At 45.0% G+C, this 26,598-nt stretch overlaps 2 protein-coding genes across 2 annotated transcripts in view; one reads left to right on the plus strand and one right to left on the minus strand.

Annotated features, from left to right (window-relative positions):
- ACHE (acetylcholinesterase (Cartwright blood group)) overlaps window positions 1-26,598 on the minus strand; it is a 155,133-nt gene that overhangs the window by 46,587 nt on the left and 81,948 nt on the right. The gene's annotated exons all lie outside the window — the stretch shown is intronic.
- Window positions 7,120-26,598, plus strand: part of LOC115077873 (mucin-3B-like) — a 34,657-nt gene continuing 15,178 nt past the window's right edge. The window contains exons 1-7 of the mRNA XM_029580255.1: window positions 7,120-7,349; window positions 11,983-12,846; window positions 16,178-16,300; window positions 17,324-17,442; window positions 21,151-21,209; window positions 25,646-25,785; window positions 26,456-26,518. Coding sequence (XP_029436115.1) covers window positions 7,280-7,349; window positions 11,983-12,846; window positions 16,178-16,300; window positions 17,324-17,442; window positions 21,151-21,209; window positions 25,646-25,785; window positions 26,456-26,518 — 1,438 coding nt within the window. The 5' untranslated portion in view covers window positions 7,120-7,279. The remainder of the gene's footprint in view (window positions 7,350-11,982; window positions 12,847-16,177; window positions 16,301-17,323; window positions 17,443-21,150; window positions 21,210-25,645; window positions 25,786-26,455; window positions 26,519-26,598) is intronic.

Consider the following 26,598-nt stretch of genomic DNA (forward strand, 5'->3'; position numbering starts at 1 on the left):
AGCAATGGTAAACACATTTTTGAGTGTACCCCAACAGGAACAGCTTGAAGTACCATATCAAGTTTCTACCGTACGCTGGAACTTGAAATTCTATCAAAAATGCCTGCCGAAGAGCCCAGTTACATTTAATTGAGTTTATGAAAGTTCTCTTTAATAGTTTTCCTGTATACTTGTGTTAATGTATTCTGCCTTGAGGCGACTGTTTTAATGTATTTCCGCCCTGGAGGCGACTGTTCAGTTCTTTGTAAACCGGTGCGATATGTATTCTTTACAGGAACATCGGTATATAAAAATTAAAAATAAATAAATAAATAAATAAATAAAACGAAAATAAAGTGCCAAGTTTTGGTATATACACTGCTATTTTCTAAGTATGAGTCCTATCCAAGGCAGATGTCCAGGGCGCTCTCTCACAGATATTTTATAGGCTGATGCAATAATCTGCATTCGGCTAGGGCAAGGGTTAACCCGCAGTTGGATGCGCATTTTGGACGTGCGTCCACAACCCCTGATACAATAAGGGGATCAGTGCATCCAAACCAGCGCATAGCTAATAGAGATCATCACATGTAAGTGCCATGTTGAGGAGGCTATTAGCTGCTAGTACCCCTGATGTAAAAAAACAAACCCCAGTGCGCCCAACGCGCACATTTTAACTCTCAAAAATTAACGCCAGCCCCAGAGCTGGCATTAAGTCTTGAGGTGCCCCAAGACCTGAACAGAAAAGCAGAAAATACTGCTTTTCTGTGGTTCCTCCGACTTAATATCATGGTGATACTAATTAGGAGGAACTAAAAAAAAAAAGCAGCAACACGAAAGGAAAAAAAAAAAAAGTCTTGACAGCGGTCAGGTTAAGAAAACGGACGCTCAATTTACGAGCGTCCACTTTCCTAACCTGTGGCTGTGCACATTTTCCTACGCCGCGCACAACCATGGATGTGCTAGGGGGCACACGATTTATCCCTAGCGCGTCCTTTTTTGCCTGGCGCTTCATTTGCCTATTGCATCAAGTGCCCGAGACAGGCGAATGTGCGTGCGGAAAAAAAAAAACAAACGGGCGCCCGGTTTGGATGCAGGTTTTTTACGCGCACTTTATTGCATCGGCCTGCATATAAGCTGCCTAAACGGACCAACAAACGTCTGCTGTCGATGCGGGCTCCCGCCTGTTTCCTTCACACTGATGGACTCCTTTACGTCTGTTATTTGGAGTTCAACGTAAGAGCACAAACTGCGCGCCTTCACTCTCTCTCTCTCTCATAACATGCCGCGGCCCGGCAGCTGTTCGTTATTGCAAGTCTCTTTTCATTGTCCCCGAACATTTCGGCGGATTCAAGCACAGAGAAGCGATGCCGCTTTACACAAACCATCCTTTTTCATAGCTCAACCCACTAGACCAGTGGTTCTCAACCTTTTTTCTGTCGGGACACACCTGACAGATGGTTCTCACATGCGTGACACACTGACCCATGATCGTCACGGGGTTTGATGTAAAAGTACAGTTTGCATCCACGGGAACCCCCCTGACCCATAATAATGGATGTAAAGCAGAATTATGACATTCCCCATACAACTCACCCTACAAAAAAGATATTCTGGTTCTGGTGTCATCTCAGTAACAGCAACTCAAACTCCTTCAACTACCAGGCTCAATAGCCCTACTTATGAAAAGACAGCAGTTTACCACCAATGCATGTCCTCTTGAGAAAACACAACAAATAAGACTGATACAAATGCTTACATGCTAGTAAAATATCTCATCTCGGTAACAGACACAGAAACGACCTAACATACTCCCAGGATCTGTAGTAATGCACATAAACTAATCTGCACACAGTTACACCTGTATTATGGAATACACTCAAACAGGAGCAACCCTATCTATGAAAAGGCAACACTATAAATATTAAATCAGGCCCTAAAAACTAATACACCTCTTATTAGGAAAACAGAACTAGCAAGCAGCTATATATCCCCACACAGAAATAATTGTAAAACTATACTAATAAGCAGAATAAATGTTTCTAAACAGCTATGAACAGAATAACATCCAACAATTAAAAACTCATAAAAACTATTAAAAATTCTCCAAACACCAATAAAATATTTCAAAAAAAGCAGACACATCACATAATATTAAATAATTAAAATGGCAGTCAATCAAGAAAAATAAACTTAAAAAGCCACCTTTACTTACCCCCTCCAGCAGCTCTCCTACTCCTCTTCCATGCAGGCCGTAGCACACAGCAGAAGCAGCAGTAGTGGCTAAGCTCTATACTCATGGTCCTCTTCCTTAATGCCCATGTCTCTCACACACACACCATACCAGTCATGCCCCCATGACCAGTTTCTGTCTCTCACACACCAATCATCTCCCAAACAGTCTTTGACACACACACCAGTCACCTTCCTGAACAGTTTCTCTCATGCCATACACACACACAGGCTTCCCACTCCCGTGTTCTACTTACATATACGGGCTTCTCACTCTCATAATCACTTTCTCTGTCTCACACACACTCACCAGTCTCTCACTCCCATGCTTGTTCTCTCCACATGCACAGGCTTCTCATTCCCATAATCACTTTCTTTCTGTCATACACACACATATACACACACACCAGTCATCTGATCTCTCTCATGCATACACACACAGGCTTCCCACTCACATGCTGTAACTCACACACTCCCAGCTTTCTCACTCCCATGCTCACTCTTCACATGCACAGGCTTCTCATTCCCATAATCACTTTCTTTCTCTCACACACACAAACACACACCAGTCACCTGATCTCTCTCATGCATACACACACAGAGGCTTCCCACTCCCATGTTCTTTCAGATATACAGGCTTCTCATTCCCATGCTGTGTCTCACACACACCCAGGTTTCTCACTCCCATGCTCACTCTTCACATGCACTGGTTTCTCATTCCCATAATCACTTTCTTTCTCACACACACACACACACACACACACACACACACACACACACACACACACCAGTCACCTGATCTCTCTCATGCATACACACACAGAGGCTTCCCACTCCCATGTTCTTTCAGATATACAGGCTTCTCACTCCCATGCTGTGTCTCACACACACCCAGGTTTCTCACTCCCATGCTCACTCTCTTCACATGCACAGGCTTCTCATTACCATAATCACTTTCTCTCTGTTACACACACACACACACACACCAGTCTCTCTCTCATTTCCATGCTCGCTCTCCACTGCACAGGCTTCTCATTCCCTGAATCACATTCTTTCTCTCATATTCACACACACCAGTCTCTTTCTCTCATACACACTGTCACCTTACCAACCAGTCTCTCGCTCTCATGCATGCACACACACACAGGCTTCCCACTCCCATGCTCTCTCTCTCACATAATCAGGCTTCTCACTCCCATGCTTTCTTTCACACACATCCACACCCCCCCCCCCAACAGCAGGCTTCTTACTCCCATGCTTTCTCACATACCCAGATTTCTCACTTCAATGCTTTTTCTCTCTCTCACACACACATCAGTCACCTCCCTGACTAATGTCTCACACTCTCACATACACATCAGTCATCTCCTTGATCAGTCACTTTCATTGTCTCTCACATATACACACACATCAGCTCTCTGACCAGTTTCTCTCACTCACACACATGCTCTCAATCACACGCAGGCTGGCTGCTTCTTTCTCTCACTCACTTCCTCTTCCCCGCCCCTCCCCGAGCACAAATGGTAGCTGCAGCAGCCTCCTCCTCCAGCCCCCGCAAGCCAAGAAAGAAGAATCCCATCGGCCGTGGGAGGCTCATGCTGCTCTCTCCTTTCTCGATTACCATCTGCTTCAATTGCTCGGGGGCCGATGCTGCAGCCGCCGCTGCTACTTTATCGCGCGGCACGGTCTTTCTCCTTCCCGTGCACCGCGTATCACTTCCTGTTCCGGGTCACGGGGGGGGGGGGGGGGTCAGGCGCGGGAAGAAGAAAAGGCCCAGCCACAAGTGCCACAGCTTTTTCTTTAGCACTGCTGCCGTTCCCACTGGGCTTGAATGTGTTGATAGCCCGGCGGTAACGGCAGCAGGGAAGAAAGAGCAGCGGGAGAGGCCGGGAGCACGCGACACAGCAGCCGGTGCTTGGCGACGCACTAGGGTGTCGCGACACACCGGTTGAGAACCGCTGCACTAGACCATCTCATAGTCTTTATGCAGAAACTGAAAGTAATCCCGACAATTGCCAGCACGATACACTTTCAGATAGTAAAACGACTAGGGGGACAGCCCATGGTATGAAGGGTAAGGAGACAGAAGAAAAACAGGAGAAAGTAGTTTTTTTTATTCAACACATAGTTAAGCTGTAGAATTTGTTTCCGTTGAACGTGATCAAGGCACGCAGCATAGCTGCGTTTGAAAAGGGTTTGGAGAAGCCCATAAACAATAATTAATCAGATGGACATGGGAAAAGCCACCGCTTAACCCTGGCAGTGAGCAACAAGAAATGGACTTACTCTTCTTAAAGATCCAGATTGGCCGCTGTCCGAGACAAGATGCTGGGCTTGATGGACTTTTGCTCTAATGAAGCCTGACACTTCTTGGGGGTCCATATTCAGTTGGCCGATTAGTAGACAAATTATCTGGCTAAAGTTAGCCGGATAATTGTCCCAGATATTCAGTGGGAAAAATGTCCCACTGAATATCTCTGATTAAAGTTATCAAATTTTAGCCAATTGGATATTCTTCTGAGTATAGCCAGCTAAGTCTAAAGTTATCCAGCCACACAAAGCCAGATAACTTTGGACCTGCTTCCGAGCAGGTCCAAAGTTATGCGGCTAGCTTAGATGGATATACCCCATATTCGGATAACGGGACCCCTCCCGGGAATGCCCCTTTTATATCTGGCTATAATTTAGCCGATTTTGAAGCTCATTATGCCGTATAACCCATTTAGTTGGATAACATGTTCTTACCCTGTTGGGTCACTAGGTCAGTACTAACTCAGGGAGAAGACCATTCCTTAACACTACACTGGGACATTGGGTCAGTAGAGGTTAAGAGTGAACTGCGTCCCCTAAAACCATGCTAGAACATAGGGTCTGTAATTATTCTACTCTTCTCTTTCCTCCCTCTTTCCCAGTTCTCTCCATCATTCTTTTTCTCTAGATCCCTTTGCTCATAACCTTGCTACTCCATGCAGGGGTTAACTTGCACGGAGCAGTAGTTACAACCCTGAACATCTTGCTGGGTAGATTGAGATGTGCCATTTTTGTCTTTATCTTCCATCGTTATGGACCTTTGTTTTCAGTTTTAATTTTATTTTGCCTGGGAATTTCAATGAGATAACAAAAAGAAATCCATAGAAAAATGACTTTGCTAGAACACACAGGAAAAGTCATTTTTTTCCACTGATTTCATTTTATCACATTGAAGTTTCCAGGAAACATAAAATAAAAACTAAAAATGACAGTTAGAACATAAGAACATAAGAAAATGCCATACTGGGTCAGACCAAGGGTCCATCAAGCCCAGCATCCTGTTTCCAACAGTGGCCAATCCAGGCCACAAGAACCTGTTCTTATCGATAATTATCTATGCAACTGTGTTATATGTACTCACATTTTACAAACACTGGGTTCACACATATAATGCACCACATTCATTCACACTCACATTCCCTGATGGAACTGCTTCTTGATATTGATTGATGTCATTAAGTATCTTAAATCTAAACATATCCCAGCATATCACCTAGGATGATCGTAATGTGAAATTCCCTAATCTAAAGTCTAAAGTCTAAATAGAGAAAATCAACACCTAGGCTGATTGTAATGTGAAATTCCCTGGTCTAAATAGAGAAAAATCAACACCTAGGCTGATTCTAATGTGAAATTCCCTGGCCTAAATAGAGAAAAATCAACACCTAGGCTGATTCTAATGTGAAATTCCCTGGTCTAAATAGAGAAATATCAACACCTAGGCTGATTCTAATGCAAAATTCCCTGGTCTAAATAGACAAAAATCAACTCCTAGGCTGATTCTAATTTGAAATTCCCTGGCCTAAATAGAGAAAAATCAACACCTAGGCTGATTCTAATATGAAATTCTCTAGTCTAAATTGAGAAAACTCAACACCTAGGCTGAATCTAATGTGAAATTCCCTGGCCTAAATAGAGAAAAATCAACACCTAGGCTGATTCTAATGCGAAATTCCCTGGCCTAAATAGAGAAAAATCAACACCTAAGCTATTCTAATGTGAAATTCCCTGGTCTAAATAGAGAAAAATCAACACCTAGGCTGATTCTAATGCAAAATTCCCTGGTCTAAATAGAGAAAATCAACTCCTAGGCTGATTCTAATGCAAAATTCCCTGGTCTAAATAGAGAAAAATCAACTCCTAGGCTGATTCTAATGCGAAATTCCCTGGTCTAAATAGAGAAAAATCAACACCTAGGCTGATTCTAATGCAAAATTCCCTGGTCTAAATAGAGAAAACTCAACACCTAGGCTGATTCTAATGCGAAATTCCCTGGTCTAAATAGAGAAAACTCAACACCTAGGCTGATTCTAATGTGAAATTCCCTGGTCTAAATAGAGAAAACTCAACACCTAGGCTGATTCTAATGTGAAATTCCCTGGCCTAAATAGAGAAAAATCAACACCTAGGCTGATTCTAATGTGAAATTCCCTGGCCTAAATAGAGAAAAATCAACACCTAGGCTGATTCTAATGCGAAATTCCCTGGTCTAAATAGAGAAAACTCAACACCTAGGCTGATTCTAATGCGAAATTCCCTGGCCTAAATAGAGAAAAATCAACACCTAGGCTGATTCTAATGTGAAATTCCCTGGCCTAAATAGAGAAAAATCAACACCTAGGCTGATTCTAATGTGAAATTCCCTGGCCTAAATAGAGAAAAATCAACACCTAGGCTGATTCTAATGCGAAATTCCCTGGTCTAGAGAAAAATCAACATTGGTTGGACATGGAGGGCAGGTTTTTTGCTGCATTCTCCTTCTGACATACTGGAGGAGGACGTTATCTTACTGTTCCTTTTCAGAAAAGTTTGCATTGCTTTGTGTTGCTGCCTCCTCCCTCTCTCCCGCCTTTATCAGCCTCCAGTGTAAAAAAAAAGTGCAGTTAGATTTTCACTGCACCCTCCAGAGAAAAGTAAGAGCTGTGTCCTGACCAATTCACATCTGTCCTGAGAGTCGCAGCGGTCCAGTCTGTCTTCTGAAGGCGTCTGACCCATCTGTCTGCCTGCCTCTTCCTCTTTGCTGAAAAGCAGCATCACAATGAGGCACGCCCTGTGGCTTGTTTTAGCCCTACTTGCAACTGGACTCGTTCTCGCTCTTCTCTTTGTGGGTATGTACCCCTTTATTTTTACTCTTTGTAGCGTCACATTTCTCCCCCCCTTCTCGTTACAATCTCAGGCCCCTGAGGTTTAAAAGGGCAGGGCATGGCCAGAGGTGGAGAGTCCTCGTGGGTTGGTTCCCTGGATATGATCGTGCACTGCAGACGTGTGAGCCCAGTGCGGGGAGGGGAGCAGAGGAAGAGGCGATGGGGCACAGCAGCTGTACTAACCCCCCACTTTAAAGCCAAGTGGGTCTTGGTGGCTGTGTGGCTTGGGGCTTAACTGTAGGAAGTATTTCATGCACAGTGGGTAGGGCAAGCTCTGAGGAAAAGGAGGATCTCTTTTTGCCACTGGTGGAATAACGTTTAGAAATATCCATTCTTCTAAAAGCAGATCCCAGCTCTGAATGCTGAGTGTCTTTAAGACATTTGATACATGACGGAATATTCCTCTCTCTGTACATTTAGAAAGGTCCTGAGGGGCTTAGGATGGATACATCCATGGATAGGTCAAGTCTGGAGAGGTGTGACATATCACACAGTTTCAGGTGGACCCAGATTCCTAAACTATCTGAATAAGAAACAAAACTCCTCAGGCTCTCTGCAGTTATGTACTTTCTGTATCTGGGGACTGAAGAAACTTGCACAGGTGGAGAGGAGGGAATAGAGGTGCTAGCGCAGGCAGGAGAGTACCCGGTGGGAGCAGAGATCACAGCGTGTGAGCGCCAAGAATAAGAAACTGTAGGTCCACAGAACTGCGGGGACTGAGAAAGTGGTAAGACACAGGGACTTCTCCAAATAAAACAGTCCCTGGAAATGGCCCTTTTGAAATGTACCTGCCTGATACAGGGATACAATTGAATGTACACAGGAGGTCCAGGGAGTGGAGTCTGGACGGGGTTAGAATTGACGCGGGCACCTTTCTGACTTGATCCGTTACAAAGTCTGCACATACATTTTGTCAGGACAACTCCCCACATGAATGAGCAGGTACGACTTTCTCAGAGTAATTTTGAAAACGAAAGGGCATGCATATTTTCGTTTTGGAAAAGAATGCAAAACCTGCGGGCATAAACTAGCTGCAGATTTTACATAGATTAGGACAGTTTGATCATTACTTCCATACAGGTCGATCCAGTATCGTCCGCTCGAGGATTGCCCGTCTGTAACGTGCTCGTAGCGCACAATTCGGGCGCGCAAGGCAATTCGGCGATACAGTCTCCAGTTTCACGCATCCGTATCGCTTCTGAAAACAGACGCATAACCCTTTCCGCACCCGGCATGTAAATGAACGAAAAAGCTGTATAATGAAGGAATTAGCTATTCCCCTGCGATACTGTAACGGGCGCTGATATTATCTCCTCCGTAACCCGCTGTTCTGCCGCGGCCTTAACCTGCTAGTTTACCGCCTCCCCCTAGTAGGAGTTAGTGTAGTGTAGTGTAGGGTAAAAACATTGCTTACCCGCCCTGGTCCCGTCCGGTCTCCTGCAGCCCCGTCCGGACCGGACGGGGCTGCAGGAGACCGGACGGGACCAGGGCAAAAAAAAACCAAACGAAAAAGTAGCAAGGCTCGGGCCTGCTATGGTAAGTGTAAAAAGTGTAAAAAACAAAAAACCTGTGTGTTTGGCGTCACACCCCGTGACGCCAAACATCGTGACGTCACGTCTTCAGCGGCCAATTGCACGATTTTCCCGTGCAGGCGGCCATCTTTACTTTGCCACCTACCTGCCTGCCCGATCGAACATGCTGCCGCTGCTGGCTCCCCGGATCTCGCTGCCACCCCCGGACCCCGCTGCCGCTGCCCCCCCGGACCCCGCTGCTGCCTACCCGCCGCTCCCGGATCCTGCTGCCGCCCCCCCCCCCGCTGCCGACCCGCCCGTGCGATTTTGGCGCTCATCCAGGCAGGGGAGGGAGGGAGGAAGGGAGAAGGGACTACCGGATGCCGCTGATGGCTGCCCGCCGCCCACCGGCCGCCTGGACCCACGGCCCTCCGACAGGTATTTAAAATTGTTTTTTTTTTTTATATAACACACAGGTTTTTTGTTTTTTACACTTTTTAAACTTTTTTACACTTCCTGGTGCCTGTCATTTCAAATGTCATTTGAAATGACAGGCACCAGCGCACCCAGGTTACTGTATAGGCGCTGTTACAGCGCCTATACAGTAAAATGGGTTGCGCGGGCATAACCCTTCCCTAACGCTTCACAGCCGCGGCATGCATTTGCATGCGATTAGAGGAGAGTATCGGGGAGTTAGTGAAGAGAACTGTGCGTGCGGGGAGGAAGGGTGCGCCTGACACTACCTCACTGTTTTTACCGCGGCCTTACTGGATCGACCTGTAACAGGTCGATCCAGTAAGGCCGCGGTAGAGGGTAACGTTCAAAAGTCCTTTACTCGCATTAATGGCTACTTACTAAGGTTAAAAAAAAAAAAGGTCTGCCTGATAATTCCTGTATACATTTGTCCATCATGCTCCTACGTTTACCTATATTTTTTGTGCAGCTGTTCCCGGGGCGGGTGTAGGTGACAACGTGCATAGTTTTACACTTTCTCTACGACTCACTTTGTTTTGGCTAGAAAAGGAAAAATCTGCAGAAAAACTGAGTGCAAATCTCCGCAGGGCCTTTTTTTTTTTTTACCTTGGGCAATTTATGAAGGGAAAATATGCACGGACTTTCCCTTTGAGATCCAGTGGAAACTATGGGGGGGGGGGGGGGGGAGGGGGTAAATGTAGCCAGAGACTTTGCACCTGTCTGCACAGTTCTGCACGCTGCCCTAACAATGCGATGGACTGGAAAACCTTGGAATTGATAAAGTCAGGGTTGCATACAACTTGATCTTCAGAGTCAACTTCTGCATCTATCTTTTGTCTGAAGATAGGTGGGTTTGTGCGTGCTTGGATTTGCATGTATGACTGAAACTGTCCCCATTAATGACCCGATAACCACACGTAAGGCCCTTATCTGTGTTTCTATAGTGCAGATTCTGGAATCCAATGAATTGCAAGATCTGAGGCAGTATGGTTGGTCCTGTCGCACAAATCCAATCAATTTCTTTGATTGGGTGACCAGAAAGTTGGATTAGGAGAGAGCGCTGGATGGAGTGCACTTGGATTTCAGAAAGGCCTTTGATGTGATTCTGCACAGGCAATTTATAAATAAATCGAACGCCCTTGATAGGAGACTTAATGTGACCGAGTTAGAAAGTGGTTGAATGCAGACCCAGATGTAGGCACAGGCAACATAGGCCAACTGCCTAGGGCACCAAATTTTGAAGGCGCCAAATATCCAGAGCAAAGTGGAGCATGCTTCTTGCTTTCCTTAGAGCAATGTACTGGCACAACTTCAAAAGGACACTGCTATGGGCACCAAAATCTTAAATCCGGCCATGTTTGAGTGGGAGGTGACAAAGGGCAGTAATAAATGGAGTTCCCTTCAAGGAGACGGGAATTACTAGTGAGATGCTGCAGGGTCAGTCTTTGGGCCACTTCTTTTCAATATTTTCATGAGCGACATTGCAGGAAGAATTGTTGGGAAGGGTTTGTCGATGGTATCAAAATCTGCAACAGGGTAGATGGCAGTGAGGTGTGGGAAACATGAGGAGGGATCCAATGAAGCTTGAGACATGGTCTATGGCAGGGCTTCCCAAACCTGTCCTGGGACACCCACAACCAGTCGGGTTTCAGGAGATCCATAAGGAATAGGCATGACATTGCATATCACGGAGACTCAGCATAAGCAAATCTATCTCATGAATATTCATTGTGGATATCCTGAAAAGCCGACTGGCTGTGGGGTTCCCAGGACCGGTTTGGGAACCACTGGTCTAGAGTCTGGCAGCTAAAGTGTAATGCTAGAAAATGCAGAGAAATGCATTTAGGGTGTAAAAACCCAAGGATGAGGTACAGGATTGAAGGTGAAATTCTTGTAAGCATGAGAGGAGTGCGAGATCTAGGGGTGATCATATCTGATGATCTTAAGGTAGCCAAACAGGTTGATAAAACAGAAAGACGCTTGGCTGCATAGGGAGAGGAATGGTCAGCAGGAAAAGGGAGGGGATGCTGCCCCTGTATAGGTCCCTGGTGAGACCTCACTTGGAATACTGTGCACAGTTCAGGAGACCCCACCTTCAAAAGGGCATAAACAGGATGGAGTCGGTACAGAGGGAGGCTACTAAAATGGTCAGTGGTCTTCCTTCTAAAGCATATGGGGGGATAGACTTAAAGGTCTAAACATATAAACCCTAGAGGAAAGGCGAGATAGGGGAGATACGATAGAGACATTTAATATCTCAAAGGTTTCCATGCTCAGGAGATGAGTCTCTTTCAAAAGGAAATAGGCTCTAGAAGTAGGGGGTCATGGGATGAGGGTGAAAGGAGAAATCTAAGGAAGTGTTTCTTTACAGGGAGGGAAGTGGATGGATGCATGGAACAGCCTCCCTGTGGCGGGTTGGTAGAGAAAGGATGGTACAAGCCTGGGACAAGCACAGGGGATCTCTGAGGGGAGTGGTAGGAATTGTAAAGCTCATTAGATAGGCCATATGGTATTTTTCTGCCACAGTGTTTCTATACCTCACTGATAACCTGCAAGGAAAAGACTTTCAGCTATGTGAAAAGATTTTTACAAAATACGACTCTTTTCCACAGGAACAGAGAAGCAGGAGATGACTCCAGAAGCCAACCTGGGAGCAGCAGCACCCAGAGAAAGGAGATATAGTCAAGAAAGCAGAGGAGGAGACGAGAGATCCAGGTGCAACTCCACGTGCCAAAAAGAAGGAGAAATACAGGATCAAACACACAACCCAAGTCCAGGAGCAAAACAAAGCAGTGAGATAGGGGAAAGAGAAGAGAAGACACAGAAACACAGGAGGGAGAGAGAGCTAGAGGATCATATCAATAAGGAAACAGTAGACAAACACGCAAATAACAGCTCCCCTTCCATAACGAGTCTGACTACCCAGAGCAATAGTCACCCTTTCATTCTCATATCTACTCACACTACACAGGGCAACAATCACATTTCCACTCCCATATTCACTCACACTACAGAAAGCAACAATCACATTTCCACTCCCATATTCACTCACACTACACAGGGCAACAATCACATTTCCACTCCCATATTCACTCACACTACAGAGAGCAACAATCACATTTCCACTCCCATATTCACTCACACTACACAGGGCAACAATCACATTGCCACTCACACTACACAGAGCAACAATCACATTTCCACTCCCATATTCACTCACACCTCACAGGGCAACAATCACATTTCCACTCCCATATTCACTCACACTACACAGAGCAACGATCACATTTCCACTCCCATATTCACTCACACTACACGGAGCAACGATCACATTTCCACTCCCATATTCACTCACACTACAGAGAGAAGCAATCACGGTCTCACTTCCCTTGTTACTCGCAGTAATGCCACAAAGATTCACAGCTCCACTGTTTCCATCACAGAAACCTCTGGGACATATTCCAGCTCCATAGCAGGTAGTGTATTTTTGTGTTGATTTTCAACTTTTGTGCTTCACAATGCAGTTTCTTTTCATCCACATTTTACAGGACCAATAATGTTCAGTTTTTTTGTGAAATGTCTAACTTCCTGGTTTTTCTTGCTGGATCAGCCTTCCTCGGTTGCCCCTTCTCTTGTTGTAGTGCCACCTTCCCTGCTTTTCTCAAGACTGATCCAGGTGGTCTCTTCTACTAGTGACATCTCCTGCCTGCCTTTATAGGTGACTGTGGAACTGGGTGTATTGCATTGTAGTTTATTGTATTGCTAATTTATTTAAAAGTTCTCCTAAACTGCTTTCCCAAACTCAAAAGATCACCCAAGGTATTAAAAACATGCATTAAAAGCAAGTATAGCAATACAAAAATCAAAAAGCATACAAAAAAACCACAGACAAGCACAATTCTGACTCTCAACACAGTTGTAAGATATTTCTGCAGTTCTTGGCCTCAGAGTGCTTGGGAGGGGAGGGGAGGGGAGGCCTGGAATAAAACACCTGAGGCCTTACACAGCACTTTGCTGTGTCTTCTGAATCGCGTCAATAAATGGAGGAAGTGGAAGGGCAACTTGGAGAGCGGAACATGGAGGACGCGGAGACAGGGATTGATCCCCCGTCACTATAGAAACAAAGAAATGCAAAGGCAGAAAAAGACCGCATGGTGCATCCACACCAGCTGCTCAGCTCTACGATTCCTGCTTCTCCCTAACATATCCCCCTGTATCCTCGAATTCAAATCTCGTCCTTGTTTGCACCAGTTCCACGGTATTCCCGTAACCCTGCAGTATAGTTTAGGAGTCCCCTGTGCTGCTGGAGACCCCTAGTGGTACGAGGCAGAGCAGGGGGGTTGAGCGGGGTTGTGGAAGCAGAGGAGGTGTGCTGGATTAAGCAGACAGCACGGAGCAGGGAAACCCCTCTCGAGCTCCCAGGGTGGGGCGAATCCCTGCTCCTGGGAGATTCACATGTAGCAACCCTTTTGAATTTGCAGTTCGGAGGCACAGAGGACCGTGGTTTGTCCCTGCAGGGTGTGCGGAAGAAAGAGGCTAGAGAGCGACCAAGTCAGTAGCACCCGGCGATTAGGAAGAAAGGACGCCAGTTCAGCTTCTCCTAAAGAAGTGGCCTCATGGCGATACATAAAACTAGCACAGCTTGGATAGGAGGAATAACTCTACAATTGCTATTGGGAGAAAAGGAATAAACAACGAGGACAATATTCAAAACTCACAAGTTATCCATCTAAATGGCAAATGTGGCATATTCAGCCACTTAGGGCTAAATTATATATCGGGTATAATCGGGCCTTCTTTAGATATTTGGCTAAGTAGTGCTGCCATTAAAATACATAAATAAGTGAGCCAGCGGGCCATCTCCTCCCTTCCCCCAAATATCATATCAACGCCCTGTTGGGCTCTGCCCACCTCACCCCCTAAATGCTTAAAATGTTCCCAAGACAACCTCCTTCCATTTTTCTTAGAAAACTCTTTATTTAACAGCTTTTTCACCAGGCTGCCCCCCCCCCCCCACACGATTTAAAGGTGGCGGTGTTCCCCCCTTTCCGTGACAATCCCTCCCCCCACCCAACCTTCTAGCTGTTGGCTGGGATCAAGGGACCCTCCACCCCGCTCCCAGCGCCTCCGCACTCCTCTAAGAGAGTCAGCGCCGGACGCGTAAGCTCCTGTTAAAACTTACACTTCCGGCACTGCCTCTAGCCGGGGAGCTTCTAGCGCTGCTCAGCCAGATATCTTTAAAGATATCCGAATAAGTAGCTGGTTAAATTTAAGCAAGTGCATTCAGTGGGACGTTTATCCCGCTGAATATACAGAAACCGTTATTCGGCTAACTCTAACCGCCTACTGAATTTTGGCCTCAGGATTGTTTTGCACGGCTATGAATAGAGCGAAATCATCTAAAAACTGTTGTATCATAGTTTGACTGCCCCACATAGAAGCTGAGAACTGTTGGAACTCACATCTGCTTCCTGGCCAATTAACGTTCCTTGCAAATATCCAGGCAGAGCAGCCCGGGCCCCGTAGCAGCCGAGTACATCTGTAATTACGGGAGCTGTGCAGTAACCACAGACAGGCTTTTTCTGCCTTTGCAGTGGGGTTATTCCACGCCCGGCCCACTACACCATCTGCCAGAACATTGATTGGACACCGGCATTTCCAGGTTAAAGCATCTTAAGCTTTGACCCGTTACTCATTCGTATCACTTTATAATTATTTAACTGCCTTTACCTTTCTTCCAGCTTGTTTAAAGCCTCCAAGTTTCGATTCCTTGTTGATTGTAACTTTGACTTATTCCTTTCTATTGTTATCTATTGTTTACCAGAATTGTTACCCCAGTTTTTTCCTTTGTTAAATGTAAACCGATCCGATATGGTTATTTACTATGAAGGTCGGTATAAAAAAACTGTTAAATAAATAAATAAATAAATAAATAAATAAATTAAAGAGCTCTAAAACTGATCTCAGAGCCACAAATGAAACTCGTGTTATAGTAGAAACTCATTGTTGGCTGCATCCCAACAATGAGTTTCTACTATAACACGAGTTTCATTTGTGGCTCTGAGATGGCGCTTCCTCATTTTAAGAATAAACAAGTTAATGATCCGGCTAAATGCTGACTTTTGAACATTTCCCCCTGCTTGTCTGGCTAAAATTTTACCTGAATATTTCATTATCCTCCTAAACATGTAGCCGGATAACTTAGGGACTTTTTTGGTGGGTTTTCTGGGAGGATATCAGCCTCAGTGTCGCCTCCCCAAATATCTCATCATTTGTGTTTGGTTCAGTGACTTTCTGATGGCCGTGCACCGAGTGGTGGATGGGGGGAATGGATGCGGCCTGCTTGGTACCCTATCCGCCACGCCACAGTGTGAAACCCGGTGAAGCGGAGTCATTCTGAAAGATGACCCTAAATGAAACCGCTCATGTTTTACAAAAAGTGCTTTAGGCGGCCATCTTAGTATATGTGATTGATCCTTTTTCCTGAGTGTCTCCTCCTCCCACCCTCCCTTGCTTTGTCATCTTGTGTCCCCTGTAGTGCCTTCTGCTTGCTCTTCAGTTCCTCAGGCAGGAGCTGTGGCATATCCCGCTTTCTACCACCGGTATCTACACGAGAGAAGAGCGTCCCTGGAGCAGGCAAATGGAGACAGCAGATGGATTAAATATTGAAAACTTATGGGCCTGATAAATGAAGGACTATTTCATTAACTTTGACAGCAATGAGGCACGAGACAAATAATTCCTCTTTATCAATAATCTGCTTTAATCTGAAGAGACAACACTGCCTCTGTTTCTTTTAACCTGCAGCGACCACGAGCCAGATACCTGTGACCTGTCAGAACGGAGGCATGTCCTCTGGTAATGGGTGTGCCTGTCCTGTCAATTTTTATGGACCCGCCTGCCAGTACCTGAAAGACGTCATTATCGTCGGTAAGTTGTAAAGTTTGCCCTCCCATTGTTTCCCCTTTCTGCAGTTATAATGGCATCTAGTAACTCAAAATGGGAGAGGAAAACAGAGCATATGATGGCAGCTAAGAAGCACAAGGCCCATTGAGTCTACCCCGTTGACCTCTGATTTTCCCTTCACTTCTTTGCTACCAGGGATCCTCTGCGCCTGCTCCAGGCTTTCGTGAATTCTGTTCCTCTTCTTCTTTCCTTCACCTCTCACTGGAGGCTATTTATTTATTTAAAAAACTCGTATTAACCACCTTCCCGGCCTCTGACTGTACAGAGTAGAAATACAAATCAAATAAAATGCAAATGCAGCTGGTACATCGAGACCACGTATCCATCTCTGTGAAGAAATATTTTCTGATGTCTCTCCTGGGGTTAGCGCCTTGGAGCCCAATATCACAAGCTAAAAAAAATGTTTGGCTCTTGTGCATTATTTACACCTTTGAGGTATTTGAATGACCCCATCCTATCCCCACCGACTCTCCTCTCCTGTCCTCTAAGTCCTTAAATCTCACCACTTGGAGCTTTTGGTGCAGACCCTGGCTCCATTTTATTAGCCATTCCTGGAATGCCTTTACTTGTCAACTTCCTTTTCAAGGAATGGCCTCCAAAACTGGCCACACGATCGCACCAAGGACCTCTCTTTTTCTATCAGTTATGCCTCTCATTTACCATTTTTCTGTCTTTGGCAATCCACCTTGTTCTGCTGTTTCAGCACCTTGAGGTCTCTTTTCTGCAGTATCCTCCCCCGTTCTGTGCTGTCCCCTTGGATGTTTGCACCCCAAAGGGCCCTGTACTTCTTTGCTTTGAGACTTGGCTGCTAAGCATTCATCGCTCCCACTGTCCATTGCTGGACTGAAATAGTGGAAAGTAGAGCCCCCATCATAGTTATGTTCTGAACTCTGCACCTTAAACACTAAAAAGAAAATGAATAAGCATAAATATGAAACAAAAATAGAATAAAAAATGTTATCTCCAACTCTCTTTTGTCTCTCACAGAAAACATTCAGGTGTCCATACAGGTCACCGTGGAGGTGACGAATGAATACTTCACCCCAAGCCTGAACGATCCTTTTTCGCCAGCTTATAAAATATTTTCCATACGTTTTTCGGAGCAGGTAAGAGAGAGACTCTGCTCCGTGTTAAGATGCTGGAATTTCACTCTCGGCCTCTTTTGGGCTGGGATCCAAGTGCAGGGTCTGCGCTATGAACTGAGGATGGTCCCTTCTTGGATTTTTGGCAGAAATTGAGAACTTGTACAAAATAGGAGGTTAACTCTCTGCCACCTGACCCCACAGGAGTCCAGAGGGGCACAAGAATGTGACCTCCATTACCAACGCAGGAGGATTAAGCCTCCAGTTATAAAAAATAAATGAACAGTCCGGGTTGCTGGATTGGATCCTCTATAGAACGGTTTGGAGAAGTGAATATGAGTTGGAGTGCTTCTTGCTTGCTTTTGCTGTGATCCAAGTGTAGGGGTCTGAGCTGTAAGGTGAGCAGAGTCCTTCCTTGGCCAAGTTGGTCTTCTGGCTGAGACTGAGAACGTGTACAGTATAGAGTGGTTGAAGACTGGATGTTAACACGCTGTCACCTGAAAGCCACAGGGAACTTGAGAATATTATCATCATTTTCAAAGCAGGAAGCATAAGTCTTCTGCTGGAAAAAAACCATTCTACTACACTAGGAAACAGGTCAGGAGTGAATATGGGGCTTGGTTCTGAGTGTGGCCATCCTTTAGATCCTCAGCTGCAGGATGTGTGGGCAGAGGCACATGGCCACGCTGACTTAGCCTGCCCCTGCCCTATTCCTCTCCCCATTCGTGGGGTGATACTGGAAGCAGAGGACTGGATGCAAAGGACAGCAAGATGAATTAGCCGTTCCGCATGGGTGATGTCGCCTGATGGTGTTGACATGGACCATCTCTCAGAAGCTCAGTAAAGCTTCACTGAGAATGTGCGGGATTTCCTGCATGTAGGCGCTGCCTCGTGAGCTCCTTAGTCTCCTCCAGAGCTTAAGCATTAGAGATGTTGTCAACGCCTCAGGGATTAAGAATTGCTAATTCATCCTGCTGTCTACGGACCACACAGTCTGGCTAGCAAAGTTAACAGGAGAAACTTATCTGGCTAACTTTAGGGGCATATTCACTAGTGCAATTGGCTAACTTTAACCAGATAACTTTTGCACAGCTCTTTGGCTTGTTAACTTCCGAGTTAGCCGACTAAATGCTTTTGGATTAGGACCTCCCTGTTTACAGGTTAGCAAACTTGCTTTCTCCGTCAACAAGCCGGCATGAATCAGCCATTATGAGTGGTGAGCCCCAAGCTGAGGGTCGTACCTTGGAAGCACTTACTTAGCCCAGCCCCACAAGGGGAGGATGGATTACAGAGAGCACAGGCTGCACAGAACTGTTTGTCACTGTCATTGTCACTGTCACTTCAGGATATGTTTTCCAGACAGCAGTGAGACGTGAAGGTATGGACAGCAGGCCAGATAGCAGCTTTGCAAATGTCTTCAATGGAAGCACCGTAGATTAACATTAGCCCCAGAGATGTGGATGAACTCTATCTCTGACCCAGGACTTAACATTTCCAAGCACTTAGGACCCCCGAGTCGGAGGGACTCTTCCCCAGAACCAGAGAGCCCGTATCCCCACCCACCCACTCAGGAGTCCAGGGACAGAGAGTTCCTGACTCAGAGGTCCAGAGGCAGAGTTCCTCTAGCACAGGGGGTCCCGGCCTGGACCAGAAAACCTCCATTTTTTTTACAAGTTAAAACTAATAATAACGTTAGAGCACTTTTTTACTTTAATACTGTACTTTTTAGCACACCTGGCTGAAGTAAAGTTGTGCACTAAGGTTAGTGCCACCTTGTAACTCTGGTGTTGCACACCTTTTTTTTTTTATTGGTGCCTATTTTTAAACTCCTGAAGGGTTTGCATACCATGAGCTTACTGTATAATAAAGAAAATGTGCCGTCATGTTTTATTACTTTAGGCTCCCAGAGATCAAATGCCTGCTGTACGCAGACGATCTACCCCAGGAGATTTGTAAGAGAACCTACTGCAAATCATGGGGGCCTTACAAAAATAAAAAAAACATACCATGATTTTCCATAAAAAAACTTAAAAACAATCTCCAACAGAGCATACCCTAGGAAAATGTCATAATGCATCTGTATCGCTCCATGGTGAAACTGTACCTTGAATACTGTGTACAATTCTGGTCGCCACATCTAAAAAAAGAATAGTTGCACTGGAGAAGGTACAGAGAATGGCAACCAAAATGATAAAGGGGATGGAACAGCTCCCCTATGAGGAAAGGCTGAAGAGGTTAGGGCTGTTCAGCTTGGAGAAGAGACGGCTGAGGGGGGGATATGATAGAGGTTTATAAAATCATGAGAGGTCAGAACGGGTAAATGTGAATTGGTTATTTACTATTTTGGATAACAGAAGGACTCGGGAACAATACATGAAGTTAGCAAGTAGCACATTTAAAACAAATTACAGAAAATTCTTTTTCACTCAATGCACAAGATTGGAGCCCCTTTTCTCCTGTGATTGAAACCCTGCAATAATGCTGAGATGAACTTTGTCTGAAGAGGTATGAGGATGAAAGGAAGAGTAGATACTAAAGTAAATCTCTCAGGCCACAGGAGAAGGGATGCAGACAGCCTGTCTCACACCAAATCAAGTGCCACTTCTTCTTGAAATTGTAGGACTTCTTTGTTAAAGGCTTCCTAGCTGAAATCAGCATGTCCTCCACTTCCTTTCTGCTGTGTGATGAAGGCCAGAGATAACCCCAAGGGATTTGGAGAATGCTATACGGACTGATATATGGACAAGATATGGAAACCACACTTGTTGTGGCCAGGCTGGTGCAATGAGGATCATCCTTGTCTTGTTCCAAAGAACTTTGTCGACAGTCCTGGAGATCAGAGGGATCAGAAGATATGTATAAAGTAGATCGATGTTCCAGTTTAGCAGAAAAGCATCACGAGCAGATCTGTACTTGCTCAGATGCAGGAAGCAGAACTCTTTGACCTTTCTGTTGTCTTCAGAGGCTGAACAAATTGTTTGTGGCTTTTTGGTCTAAGGACCACTGGTGTGAATGTAATCATCTGCTGCGGTGGTCTGCCGGCATATTTTGAATTCCTGCATGATAAGTTGCCTGTAGATGGGCATTCTAATGACCTGCCCATGACCAGATTCCTCTGGCTTCCTGACAGAGGACGTATGAGCCTGCCCCCCTGCTCGCCCCCCCCCCCCCCCCCAATTTGTTTATGTAAAACATGGCCACCTTATTGTCCATCTAGGTTATTTATTTCAGAAACTTGAATTCTGCTCTCTCTCAAGCCTTGTGTCCATGTAGCTGTTATGATCCATCCAGTCCTTAGTGAAGGCATCAGAGTCACTTGATATGATGGAATATGTAGTGAGAGACCTAGTCTCAGAACTTCCAGCTTGATCCGCCACTGAAGGGATGGCCTCATCTCGGGGTTCACCTTGTTTTCGTTTTTTGCTAGAACTTAAATGGGGTGAGGCTGCTAAGACAATGGTGAGAAAATTTTGGCAAGGAGGAACTAGGCCTCAAGAAATAGAAATATTTGAGAGAATGAGATATATCCATGCAATAGCTTGGAAGGCAGCACATGCAACTCTGGAACTCCCTTGCATGCTCAGTAGAGCTTTACTTAGCTTTTTAGAGATTAGTCTGTGTTGGATACCCATACATAATGGCTCATTCATATCTCTTTGTCGATGGAGAGCTATTTTCTGAAGACGGCACAAACAGACAAGGATTTCCCTCAAATATTCTGTTCTTTTCCAGATGCAGTTGGTATATGGCAGCATTGCTGGGTATCAAGGCGTGGAGATCATTTCATTGAGGTGAGCTTTTCAGTTTTTACTATAGGGTAAATGTTGTTTTTCTATGGTTCCTCAGTGCATGAGACATTTTCTACTTGCCCCCTTATAGCACCCATACCAGACCCTGCAACACTACACAGGTGAATAGGCAGTATGTGAGTGATGTGATGGGACTCATTTCAAGTGCAAATGTGTGTAGATGGAAGTTCAGCTCTTGAATGTAATACCTGTTGCCATTTCTCAGGAAATGTTATCTCCATCTTGGTCTCCAACACTGTAGTGAAACCAACCAAATGAGTGAGCACCAGAGGAGTGGGAGGGAGAGAACTTGTGAGGAAAGAGTGGTAAAGGTGTGCTATCCTAAGGGAACACAGTGCAATTTAGTGCGCATGCTAAAAATGGATTATAATTAGACTGGCAAAGCAGCAGTGGGACAGCCATAGAATGGTCACCACAAAAGTGCTCATTTGCCACATTCATCATCATCACCATTATTGTTTATTTGATTTGACTGAATGCCATACAGTTTATAAACTAACTTGCTTAGCTGAGTTGATCATCATTTAATGCACATCCAAAGCAAGTATAAATGGTCTTGGGTCCTGCATTAAACTCCAGGCCTGGAAAATGAGCCTAGGAGCAGCCAGCAGCTACAGTGTCAGGGAAGGGTATCCCCTTTCTTCGAACAACTGATGATCTCAAAAGCGAATCTAAATAATATGGTCATTCTGGGAGACTTCAACCTACCTATTAATGAAGGCATGATTTCCCCTCAGAGCACAATCTTCCTTGATGTTCTTGCTTCCCTTGGATGGGAACAGATTATTTCTGCTCCCACCCATAAATAGGGGAACAACTTAGATTTAGTGTTTGTCAACAGTAACATAGCAGTGAAGAGTACTGATTCAGTTGTCATCTTGCCGATACCTTGGTCTGATCACTTTTTGATTAACTTTTCACTATACTGTGGAAAACCAGTAATGACAAGAACAGCTGAGACAGCTTCTAATGAAACTATTACCACAAGAGGGTTTATAGTCCTAGTCTTGATGAAACAGAAAAAGCCGATTTAGATTATTTTCATCCAACTAAAATTGACGATGGGGGTCTCGAGCTGGATCAAGATCTTATAAGACTCATTAGAGAAAGTTGCCCCACAAGTGTTAAAAAGGAATCGAGAAAACATCATACACCTTGGCTGATCACTAGCATTAGACTGCTATGCTCACAACTCCAACATAAAGAATGTCACTGGCGAAAAATGCGATCTCCCAATGTCTTATCGGCCTATTGGTACTTACTAGACTCTTATCAGAGGTCCATACAGGACTCCAAATGTGCATTCTACTCCAAACATACCCATGAGATTGGTTTTAACTCCCAAGGAATTGTTTAGGATAATGAAAACTTTGACAAACACCCAACTGGGAGCTTGTTGCCTATCACCTAAATCTGTAAGCAACTTAAACTGTGATGAATTCCTGAAATATTTCATAGGAAAAATGTCTACCCTGTCAGCTTTGTTCACTTCTGTGCCAGACTAGGCTGCACTGGCCTCATTACCTCCTGACCCTTTGTGGTGTAATTTTGACTTTGTTTCCTCTATAAAATTATGACAGACCCTTACTAAGTTAAACCCGGCTCGCTGTTCGTTGAACTCATGTAACATAGTGATGCTAAAGAGCATCAAAGATACACTAATACTGCCCTTTGAACCCTAGTAAATCTATCCCTATCCAAGGACACTCTTCCTGAGCTTCTGAAGAAAACAATAGTGAGATCCCTACTAAAAAAAAGAACACTTTAGACCCAACAGATCTCAATAACTTTAGGCTAGTGTTTTCCCTGCCCTTTCTGGCCAAACTGATTGAAAGCAGTACTTTGACCCAATTGATGGAATTCATTGAGTCAAAAGAAATCTTAGATCCTCACCAGTTTGGATTTAGGAAGCACTTAGCGCTGAACTATTAATTCTATCTCTCATTGACTCAATTAGAAGAGATCTTGATGTGGGCCACAGTTTCAGTTTGGCCCACATCGAGATCTCTTAGACATCATTACACACCACAGCTGCTTTTGATACCATCGATCAAACCATCTTATTAAACCATCTCCGTGAGTAGGGCATCTCCGGAACGGTGCTCCAATAGTTTACTTCTTTTGTGTCCCACCAGCAACAGAGCATTGAGTTCAATAACAAGTCATTTCACTGGGCCGATTGTTATTTTCTTCATGAGGAGTTAGCAATCTGTTAATGATTTGATGCCTGATGGGAGGAGCAATCAGATAGTTGAGGGTGGATCCTTGGACCAGTGGCAGATGACCACGCCCCCGGGGAATGACCCCGAGAGGGACCACCAGTCAGGATCAGAGTTAGATGACAAACACACACCAGTTCTTTATTAGACAGTAGTGAGCTGGCAAGCCCGGCTGGGCTGTAGTCCCTCAGATGCTGGAACAGCGATCCCTGGAGGCTGAGCTGAAGAGAGACTGAGATATAGTGAGTAGGCAGGGTATGCAGATGTAACACTCACACAATGTCCCAATGAAGCCCAGGAGCTGGAAAGTATAGGGCCTCGAGGAGCGAGTACCTGGTTCCAGGGAAAGCTCAGAGAGAACGATGGGAACTCACTGATATAGCTGAGATAGTTGGTAGTGAAGACTTCCAGGCAGAAGAATATACGAGGTAAGTCTGGGATGATGGCCCTCGAGGAGCGAGTACTGGTTCCAGACTGTCACCTGAAAAAACAAGGAGAGAGCGAGGCCCCCGAGGAGCAGGTACCTCTGGTAAGTCCGAGGAGGCAGAGTAGTTTAGGTAGCGAAACCCTTGCTAACTTGATGTGTTAGCAAATTCCAAGACCTTAAATATCCGTCAGGGGTGACGTCATCTTCGGGGGACACCCCCGAGGTACACGCCAATGCCGGTACTTCAATCGGGGCCGTGCGCGCGCCCCTAGGCCTCCAGAAAACATGGCAGTTGCAGCATCGAGCCGGTCCGGGAATGCCCGAGGACAAGTGGCAGAAGAACGCTGCGGTAGCAGTCTTCCCACGGATGGAGAGGGAGGCGCCAGAGAGGTAAGGAGGGCGGAGAGAGGGCGTCGGGTACCGACAGACACAACACCGATATTACAACTGGATTGCCCTAAGGATCAGCTCTCTTGGAGATCTTAATTAATATGTATTTGTCACCATTGTTTAAAGTGCTGGCCAGTCTATGTGACGGGTACAAATTATATGCAGATGACATTCAATTCTTCGTTCGTGTGCGATCATCATGGTTTGCCACAGTTAACTTAGTCAATCTATGCATATCGTCAATTAAGCCCTGGCTGTTTTGCAATAAGCTATCGATAAATTTATCAAAGACACAATGTCTACTGGTTCAGCACCTTTTGACTAAAAACTCCCACGATACCATTGTGATTGACAATATCATCTTTTCTTTGAAGTTCAGTATTCGTAACCTGGATGTGCTAATTGAATTAGAGCAGGATTTTTAAAATTGTGAATGCTGTGCAATCTTAAACACATTAGAAAAAAACGACTTCCAAACAGTGGTATAGGCCTCCATTCTACCTTTGGTTGATTACTGTAATTCTATTATTTTGGGTCTACCAACTACAACACTTAACATAGAAACATAGAAACATAGAAATGACGGCAGAAGAAGACCAAATGGCCCATCCAGTCTGCCCAGCAAGCTTCACACATTTTTTTTTTCTCTCATACTTATCTGTTTCTCTTAGCTCTTGGTTCTATTTCCCTTGCACCCCCACCATTAATGCAGAGAGCGGTGATGGAGCTGCATCCAACCCCTCCAAATGTTGTTAAATGCTGCGGCAAGATTGATTATTAGTACAAAGAGAAGGAAACACATCATGCCAGTGTTATCTGCGTTACACTGGCTTCCAATTGCTGAGTGAATCAAATACAAGATAGCAACCATCACGTTCAATCTGATCTCCTCAGAGACATCACTGTGGAGCAATGCCCTTCTATGATTATATTGCCCGACCTGACAGCTCCGTTCGGCAGAACACGGGCTCCTTGATGTTTCATCTCCACTTCATGCCAGGTTAAGTACATCCAGAGAGTGCGCCTTCTCAGTAGCAGCTCCTATGATCTAGAATTCGCTTCTGGAATATTTATGGATGGCAGACAGAACCAAGTTTTTTAAGGCCCTACTAAAAATATGGCTGTTCAGGCAAGCCTTTTACTAAGTCCACAAATGGTGTATTGTCCTATCTTGTTTTTGTACTATATAAGACGATGATTATTGTTTTTATGTAAACAATGTGTCTGTGCCTATGTGCATCGCCCAGGATATCGGCGATTAATAGATTCAAATAAAAGATAAAGATAAAGATACCTCCAGTTGTTGAAAATCCCAGCTGCTGTGCCAGCATCTGACTTTATATGAGATACAAACTGACTCTTTTCCTCCCTCTTCCTTCCAGCCCGGGCAGCATCATCGTGAACCACAAAGTCATCATAGAAATGCCATTATCGAAGTCTGGCAACAGCAATGATTTAAACGCTGTCTACGCTCAGCTCAATCAAAGCATTCAGCAAAAGAACTGCACCAGTATCAGCTCAGGTACGTCTGCCATGGCAAAAAGGCAACCACTGATGTTTGGGGGATTAAGGGATGCGAGATCTCCCTTTGCAGTGACTATGTGTATGGGAGTTCTTCCTTTTCCTCATCAACCAGTTGTCATCCCAGACTGGCACTGACTTTGCATTGCCCATTGAGGACTTTGGTTCTATCCTAATCTGGCCATCTTGGATATTGTTCCAAAATAATTCAAAATTTCTTGAATATCTGGCAGCTATAAGACTGGCTTTATATGTACGCTATTGAGCCCTGCGTCACCCAATTCCTACTAAGTAGAATACCTCTCACTCTATGCACAATGCATTTTATCCTTAATGCTCTGGTCATTGCTAGTGTGTCTGGAATCCAGACAGAAAGCAAGTTCAGCTACTTCTTCCTGAATACAATTTGCAGCCCTGAAGGACAGGCACACACGTATGTGAGCACATGCCCAACACAGATATGGTGCCCAGTCACAGAGGATGCTGTTCTCTGCTCTGTCAGCCACTGCAAGCTCTCAGCACCATCTCTGAAAACCATTTCATCTCTTACAAGAGATTCTATCACAGTGCAAGCAGCAGGGAGAAATCAAACACAAAAGCAAGAGGAGGTAAATTCTTGTAACAAAATTCTGCTCAAGGTATAACAAAATAGTAATGTCTTTTTATTCTAGATAAACTGTGCTTTAATCAGACTGCCACAAATGTCAGCCACAAGGCCATCCCGGACCTAGCAGGTAAGGCTGAGAATCCATTAACTGAGCAAGCTCCTTCATTCTGCACAGGCTCAGACTGGAATGATCGTAACCACCCTTCA

This window comes from Rhinatrema bivittatum, chromosome 16 (genome assembly GCF_901001135.1).
Source record: "Rhinatrema bivittatum chromosome 16, aRhiBiv1.1, whole genome shotgun sequence".
NCBI classification, from domain to species: Eukaryota; Metazoa; Chordata; class Amphibia; order Gymnophiona; family Rhinatrematidae; genus Rhinatrema; species Rhinatrema bivittatum.